Here is a 9,294-nt window from a genome sequence, read left to right as displayed (position 1 = left end):
TGTTATGTTTACATACATGTTTTATTATCAAACAACATTCTGTGCTGTGTTTACAAAAAAGCTATAATATGTGTATCATCTATAGGGAGTAACGGTGACGCCTTTTATCCAAAACATTATTTCTTTCTTTTTTATCAATAAGCGTGTTTTAACAACTGTTGTTTTACCGTTACTACCCGTCTTTTCGCTTTTGTCAACTCTCTTGTTCTTCCTTATCGTGACCGAAAAGACGAAATAAATTTTATTCAACCACTCATTCATATTACCATGTATAACAATAAGTCTATAATGTTTTGTCTTATTAAATAACACACTCCGTTTTCAGATGATTTATACATCTTCCGTGAATCTTCTCTTTATATTACTTTATACCACTCAACAACTGGCGTTGATATAACTTGGAACGGTTATGGCTCACTGTATGTTACTGTTCCTCCTAAATACAAAGGTAATTCAATCACATTTTTGTTCAATAAAATCTTAGGATGTTTTAATAAAAATAACTTGTCAGTTGATAAGAGTTAATTTATATTGTATTGTGTGTTTAGTAGCCTTGCTATTATTACACTTTTCCTCAACTCCTACGTATTAATCTTACTATAAACAATCACCCACAATGTTTTATACTTGCTAGGTAGACATGATGCATGGCATATTTGTCTGTATATTAAGTGTACAAACAATAGCCATTCTAAACAATGATAAACTAAAACAGTTGTTTAGGAACTGCTTTACTAACAAAAATGACAAAAAAGTTTAAATAACATGTTTATAAATCCTATAAAGTAAAACTTTATTAGAGCCATTGTATTATTTTGCAACAAGAGCTCTTTAAAAAATATGCATCCTGGCAAGTAGCAATTACAGCAGAATAATTTTTTTTTTGTTTTTGATGTTTTTAATGTTTTTAATATTTCAAGATAAATTGCGTGGACTGGCTGGGAATTACAATGGGAATGCAATTGACGACTTTATGTCATCCTATGAGATGTTGGAGAGTACTCCTGCATCATTTGGGAACTCTTGGAAGATGAATAAAGATTGCCCTGATGTTCCGGTTGAAATATTGGACGCTTGTGAAAAAAATAGTGACAAAGGTAAAAACAAATAAATACAAAAATTATTTAAAATGAATTTAGTTTCGAAGTAAACACAAACCACGCCTATGTATTAGTTACTGTCCATTTGGGGGAAGGAAAATCACTTTATGTTATAATTTCACAAGTATTATGAAACATATATCTTATCTGTAACCTCAATCAAGTTTGGACATTGCGTATAAAACGAAAATATAGTTACTGGTCTAACTAAATTTCAGGTATGCCTTTTGGGTTGTCTAAATTGTCAGCCATACATAAACAAAAACTCCTTAAAACTAATTACTAACAAAGTAACATACATAGTAATTCCTAAGTGGGCTCGAGGTGTATGAAATAGAACACCCATGTTTCTTATTAAAAGTCACAAAAAACAATCGTTTAAAAGTAGCATATGCATAGTAACTCCTAAACTGGCACGAAGTGTATAAAAACCTGTGTTATAACGACTGTCATTTTCTACTACACAATATTAAAGCAAGTTGCATTTATTCGTTTAATAAAACATGAATGAATGAATGAATGAATGAATGAAATTTATTTCATCTCTTCGGTCACGATAGCGAAGAACAAGAGAGTTGACAAAAGCGAAAAGACAGGTAGTAACGGTAAAACAACAGTTGTTAAAACACGCTTATTGATAAAAAAGAAAGAAATATTGTTTTGGATAAAAGGCGTGACCGTTACACCTTACAGACGATAAACATGTTATGTTTATTTTTTACAGAATTTCTTGCAATGACTGCGTGCCACAGTATTTATGGTTCAAGATTCTCAGCCTGTCATCTAGTAGTAAACCCTGATGTTTACTATAAGATGTGCATGTACGAGTTTTGCGAATGCCAAAAAGAGCTCAATTCTCAGTGTATGTGTGACGTGCTTGCTGTGTATTCACACAAATGCAGTTTGGAAGAAATATACTTGGATTGGAGAACTCCTAGTTTTTGTGGTAAGATACTTTTAGTTTGTTTATTAGCGCAAATGTTACATATTATATTTTTAAAGTGTTCACTTACACAAAAACAACACTAACTTTTGCCTGCATTTTCTGAAAAGAGTGAAGGATTTTTTTAATAAAATGCTTCTAAGTCAAAATTAGAAATTAAATGTCACAAAAATAAAAAAAAGCAATTAAACTTACACATTATTTTTATTTCTGCAGATATTACATGCAAGGGGGGCCAGAAGTACCATGTGTGTAGCACTGGGTGTGGGAAAAACTGTCGCTCCCTCTCTATTCCTGAAAAATGTAAATCACGCTGTGTAGAAGGATGCAACTGTCCAGATGGACAATACCTTAACCCATCAGGTTTTCTTATTATTTTGCATATATACACTTTTGTATGTGGGTGAGGTCCTTGTCGAAGACCTGGAATTTATGTCAGACTTAGCCTTTCCCCAACACCCAGGCTGCTTATGCACAGTTTTCTTGTATCAGAGTGACTAAAGCCACAACTGATACAGGGAAAATGTGCATAGTGTTTATTTTCTTGTGAAATATACACCACAGTAATTTGCCAATAAGGTTAATGATAAGTTTTAGGTTCCACGTTAATTCAAAGCTACCAAAAACTGCAATTTAAAAGTGCACAATATAAAGCTGACAATTCGTTATTTCAAAGTTAATAAAACTTAAAGTAGGATTTAAACGATTGCTGATAATTTAAAAATACAAACACAAAGTTTGGATATAAAGTTGATAATATGTAGTTAACAGTTTCTAACTCTTAACCTCTTAAACCAATAAAATTGTATACCCTAACCCCTTGTAACCTTTAAACCTTAGCCCTTTGAGTCTCAACTTTATGGAACTATTTAGATTTAAATTAATGTATTTTTAAAAGTATAAAGCATTTGCTGTAATGAGTAATAGGACAAACATGCTATAACCATCAACTTGTTCTGTCATATATAATTTTATTTTTAGATTTTTTATTGTATTTATTTATTTAAAATCCAGGAGTATGTGTTGATGATAGTGAATGTCCATGCTATCACCTTGGCAGTTGGTACCATCCTGGCCAAATGTTACATGCACCTGGAGTCTTATGGTAAGTTATTTTTATACCAACATTCATAACTATACATGCAATAATATTTCTATCCGTTCTAATTTTAAGGCCTGATCTGATTTTTAAAGTGTTAGTTTTACCACCAAAACTTGCCACCTTGGACAGACATATTAACTAGATCATTTATTAGAGCAGTTATTTGATGTTCACACACCAATGGGTTGTTCAAATTTACGTGGTAACTCTAAGCACCAAGTGTATAAAATGAGAAACCCATATTATAACTATTGAGTTACCCTGAAATAAATATTAAGTAAAATCATCTTATAAAATTTTACATTAACTAACTGTAACCAATAACATTTATATTTTTGTCCGGCGCCGTAGCATAGTGATTAGTGCGCTTGCCTGTAACCAATAGGTAATAAGTTCAAGGCTCGACACTGCTACCATTCTGGGCGTATGTGTCCCTGGGCAAGACAATTAACGACAATTGCTCCAACCCAGTGGTCACTAACGGTTGTTTAAATTATCAGCCATACATAATAAAATGAAATAATCCAAAAAAAATAATCACTCACAAACTAACATACATGGTAACTCGTAAGCTGGCACGAGGTGTATGAACACCCGTGTAATAACGACTGTCGTTTTCCGGCCACGCGAGGATAAAATAAGTTCTATTTATTCATTCATTTATTCATTTATATTTACAGCCAATGCATTAGAGGTCGCATACAATGTGAAGGAATTCAAACTCTGCCATTAATTTGCTTAGAAGGACAAATCTTCCATAACTGTACAGAGAAACTTCTAAACAATCCACACACTACACAAGTCATGGGTGCAGAATGTGCAAAAACTTGTCAAAATAAAGACCTCCCATGCCCGCTGTCGCTCTGTGTTTCAGGTAACGGACAACTTCTATATTTTTGTAATGCTTATGTTGCTACCATTGTAAGTGTATATCCCCTTGGATATGATACTTTCCCCTTCTCTGTTTAATTGCAAATTTAGACAACTCATAGTTACCAATGGAATGAGCATTAAACAATAAACGTCTCCACCAAAAATGCACACTTACAATGGTTGCAGGTTTGGGTGTATACCTAGGTCTGGAGGTAACTATTACCCCTGTGCCATGCTAAAAAATTGTTTCAGGTTGTGCTTGTCCTGATGGGTATGTGTGGCAAAGTGACCGATGTGTTCTACCTGATGAATGTCCATGCTACCACAACAGCAAGGAATATGCTACTGGTTCTTCTATAACCGTTGACTGCAATACATGGTAAGAAAGAGTATTTGACTATTTGATTACCCCTGTAGCTCTTGCTCCATCACAAATTTGACTTTTTGTAAACACTTGTTAAATATCCGGCATGCCCAGAGTTTCAACCTTTAATGGTTTGTACACCCAGTTTAACGGCTCTTAACACCTATAGTCCCATACTCAACCAATAGTTGAGATATACTTGTTGACATCTTCAACTAATTAAAAAAAAACAGGTTACAAGCAATACGCGCCTCTTTTTTTCAAATAACTCCCTATTAGGGCACTGGGCAACCATTAAAACTCCGCACCACTTTCAATAACCTTGTTTTTTATAACCTGACCCAAATTTAGTATTACCATTTTATATATTACAGTAACTGTACATCTGGTCGTTGGGATTGTACTAGTAATGTATGTGGTGGTGAATGTAGTGTAGTTGGTGAAGATCATTTCCATACATTTGATGGCGCTTGGTTCGATTTTACTGGAGACTGCGAGTATATTCTTGTTACGGTAATTTGTTTGTTAGTATTATTGTTAAGGATATCTACTCTAGCTTTTTGGTTGTCTAAATTGTTATCTGTACATACAAAAGGAATTTACATATGTGGCATTCGTAAGAGGGCATAAAGTGTGGGGAACAGAACACCTTTGTTATAACGATTGTGTTTGCCCTGCTACACGAGAATAAACAAGTTAAATTGATCAATTACCTTCTGTATTTCTGTTTTTAAGCAAGACAATCAACAAAAACTTCATAAAAATCCATATAAACTTTTCCAATTTTGAATGAGTAAAGTATCTCAATGTATTAACAGGATGAATGTGGTTCCACTGCAGGAGTTTTTAAAGTTACTTTTAAGAAGAATCCATGCACGACTTTTCGTTATGGCTGTGCAAAAACAGTCACCCTGCAACTAGGGGTTAGTATTTTAAAATTAATAATATTTTCTTATAAAAGTTATTTTGCTATTTTAAAATTGAAATTTTTTGGGTGTGTAAATAAGACAAATTGGACCATGCTTTGCTAAAGGTTTCATATACAGTTTTTATAAATTTTCCACACTACTGTTAGTTAGTACAGTTTCATAAAAACCCATAACTGTATTGTGGCTAGACGCATAATTCAAGATACTTTTTTATACATTCTTTCTTATTTTATTAATTTTTTCTTTGTGTATTTCAAACAAATAGAACAAAATTATTTTCTTTTTTGTGCAATATAATATATTACATTTCGTTTAGTTAAAGCGATTTCAAATATTTTTACTCAGATGTACCAAATACTTTTGGAGTCAAATCAAACTCCTGAAGAAACAACATTGGCAACCTCTAATGGTATTGATGTTCATTATGAGATACTGCATCGTGGTTTTTACTGTATTATTACAACCAGTATTGGAGTAACTGTGTTTTGGGACCAAGCCACTAGAATTTATGTCCGTGTGGCTGCTTTTCATAGCGTAAGTTTTAATTTTATTTATAGATATTTATTTTGATTATTTGTGATTATAGATCAGTGGTTTTTAAACTTGTTTGTGTGCTTTACCGTTTTAACAAAGGTAGTTATCAGATTCATTTATTGAAAGCAAATACAACTAATTACATCAGTTATGTTTAATGCGACGGATGCGCTAGCTTTTTGGCAACGAGTTGTTTAATTTCTGGTAAAGTACTACAATTGGCACAATTTTTCTGTCATGTCAACTAATGTGGTTTTTGATTGGTAGCTTATTTACCCCCTAAATACGAGGAATTTACCCTAAGGGGTAAATTTACCCCAGTTTTAGAAACGCTGTTATAGATATTTATGCTACATTTATTACAGAACTTACCTCCAACTTGCGTTGCTGTTGTTTTTATTGTACGCGTGTGTGTCCTTGATTGAGACATTAACAACAATTTCTCAAACCCACTGGTTTCCTGTCTAAATTGTCTACATTTAAAAAATCTTAATTTCCATTTAGTGTAAATTTACCAGGCAAGATTTGTATGGAACAGAACATTTTATAACTACCATTGTTGTCAAGCAAGGATAAATAGATTACATTCTTTCATCCAATTTTTAAACATTTAGGGAAAGTTATGTGGTTTATGCGGTGACTTTAACCACGATCAAAACAACGACTTGCTCATGAGAAGCCAAGAAGTAGTTACAAGTCCCGTCGACTTTGGGAACAATTGGCGGTTAATGGATACATGTCCACCGATTTCTGTGAACCACACTGAAGAAAACTGTGACAAATATCCTGAAAGAAAAGCATTCGCAATCACGCGGTGCAATGTGTTAGAAGGACCAGATTTTGCTGCCTGTCGAAAAGAAGTATGTGTAAACTTCTTTACCTATTTATGTATTTAGCATAGTTTCTTTATTCGCTCTCAAAGGGGATAATAATTTTTGGCGAGATCTTACTATAACTTTCCCATATATACCGAAAATCTTATCTATTTTAGTCATATAGTAAATTTAAAACTGTAGCAAAACTAAACCAAAGAAACTTTTGGGATTAAAGAGTAAAAAACACATAAATATCACCTACAAAGTTACACACAGAACAACTCCAAAGTGGCACGAGGTGTGTAAAATAGTGAAATAGACACCTGTACTATAACCATATTATTGCTATGTTGTGTGAGGATAAATAAGCTTCATTTATTAATGGTATAAATTATTTTTACCTGTTTTTACAGATTGATCATCTGAAATATCTTGAGCATTGCTTGTCGGACACGTGTGGTTGTGAAACAGGAGGTGATTGTGAATGTTTTTGCACAGCAGTTGCAGCATATGCACACGTGTGTAGTCAAAAAGGAATTGTTGTTGACTGGCGAAACCCAGACAGATGTCGTAAGTTATTAATTTCTAATATTTTTTATACATTTTGTGTTATTTAACCCAAAAAAGAATATGTAATGTTTAGCCTAAAGCATGGGAATTGTTTAAATTGATATTTGAAAATTACCCTCTCTGTGACTGCCATAATACCTTTAACATTTAATGATCATTACTCCATACTTATTTGTTAGCAGTACTGCAAGTACATAAAAACAATTCAAAACGTTACAAGCATTTTTACTAGCATGAATAGGCTATAAGTAACAGTAAACCTGTGTTATGTTTCTATTAGAAGTTTGACTTAATTAAAATAAATGGCTTGTTTGTCTGCTAGGTGTAGCAACCACGCTTTTTTTCTTCCAACTAAATGTAAATATGTTTTAACTGTAAAGTTAAAAACTCTAATTTTTTTAATTATTTCCATTTCTAATTCTTTGGTACCGTAATGAAAGAGAGAAATAAAGTTACAATTATTATTATTATTATAGTAGTATAGGGGAAGATAGGACACCTTTTCATTCTATTTTCTCGTACACTTTGGTAGTAAACAAAGAACATTCAAGGAATTATAAAACCTTGTCCTCGAGACTTTCATAGACCGTTGTTAATTGTTTAAAACACGACCAGAATATTGATATATTTTGTGCTGAAGGTGTCCCATCTTCCCCCACCCCACTATACATTATTATAATGGATGTTGTTGCCTTGCCACACAAGAATAAATAACTTTTATTTTTTCATTAACTTAATAAATCTCAAAACACAGAGTATTTGTAGCTATCATTTATGCTGCATACTTGGCCAGGCATACTATAGTTCTTTTTCTTTACAAAAATAGTATAATAGGGTTGGGGAAGCTGGGACACCTTTGTCACATAATAACCAAATATCCTGATCATGTTTTAAACAATTAACAACAGTCTATGGGAGCCGTGAGGATAAAGTTTTATAAACAACCGTTGAATGTTTGTTTACTACCAAATTGGAAGAGAAAATAAATTGTAAAGGCTTTCCCCACCCTACCATACATTATAATGGTGGTACTGATTAACATATGCTTTTGTTATATAGCAACCATGTGTGAAGTATATAACAGAAACGATACATGTGAATGGAAATATGAAGAATGTGGAACGTCCTGTCCTGATACTTGTTGTGACCAGCAACAAGCAAATTGCCCCCTCCCATGCCTTGAAGGTTGCCATCCAAATTGTCAATTTGGATTCGTTTTTAGGTAATCATTGTACCTTTAGGTAAACTCTGGTCTAAACCACAGGATGCAGGACTTGTCTTGCTGCAAGACACCGATATAAACTGAGATAATGAACCAATTTTGCGTAATTCAAGTCATACGGCATGCATTGCAATAGAACTTTTCTCATAAAGAAAATGAGCTAATGATATTCATGTATTTTTTTACAAAGTAATCAACCAACTTGTTAAACAAAAGTCCTTAATTTATCATAAACCATTTTTACTATAAACATTCCATAACAAATAGTGAAGGGAAAGGCACCTGCATACCTTTATCTGATTGTGAAACCTGTGCTCCAACTACAACAGTCGTGACTTCAACACCAACTACAATATACACAACTACTAAAGCTGTAACATGTAAGAATTTGAAAAAAGCAATTTTGGATGTTACACAACCCTAACACTATTTTTCTATAGATACAGCAGTATCTGAAACAACACAGACACCTTCAATGACTGTTACAACAACAGCTGTGCCTGTAACTACTATTACCACAGGAGTAACAAGTTTAGCACCAGGTACCACCTTGGCACCAACAACAACTGGACCTGGTCAGACTACTTTGGTACCAACAACAACTGGACCTAGTCAGACTACCTTTGCACCAACAACAACTGGACCTAGTCAGACTACCTTGGTACCAACAACAACTGGACCTAGTCAGACTACCTTGGTACCAACAACAACTGGACCTAGTCAGACTACTTTGGCACCAACAACAACTGGACCTAGTCAGACTACCTTGGTACCAACAACAACTGGACCTAGTCAGACTACCTTGGTACCAACAACAACTGGACCTAGTCAGACTACCTTTG

At 33.6% G+C, this 9,294-nt stretch overlaps 1 protein-coding gene across 1 annotated transcript; it reads left to right on the top strand.

The window, feature by feature from the left end:
• Positions 1-325: 325 nt before the first annotated feature.
• LOC108950612 (von Willebrand factor-like) lies at positions 326-9,027 on the top strand (the record flags this gene model as incomplete). Its single annotated transcript, XM_026839554.1, has 15 exons — positions 326-448; positions 921-1,097; positions 1,825-2,046; positions 2,260-2,406; positions 3,058-3,148; positions 3,826-4,019; positions 4,271-4,397; positions 4,757-4,895; positions 5,201-5,305; positions 5,657-5,845; positions 6,460-6,705; positions 7,074-7,230; positions 8,290-8,452; positions 8,720-8,832; positions 8,893-9,027. Coding segments are annotated over 15 exons (2,328 nt in total), but the record flags the coding sequence as incomplete, so codon positions are not given.
• Between the last annotated feature and the right edge of the window lie 267 nt (positions 9,028-9,294).

The sequence above is a fragment of the Ciona intestinalis genome, unplaced genomic scaffold (assembly GCF_000224145.3).
Source record: "Ciona intestinalis unplaced genomic scaffold, KH HT000389.1, whole genome shotgun sequence".
Lineage (NCBI taxonomy): Eukaryota > Metazoa > Chordata > Ascidiacea > Phlebobranchia > Cionidae > Ciona > Ciona intestinalis.
This window is presented reverse-complemented; position numbering and strand designations above follow the sequence as displayed.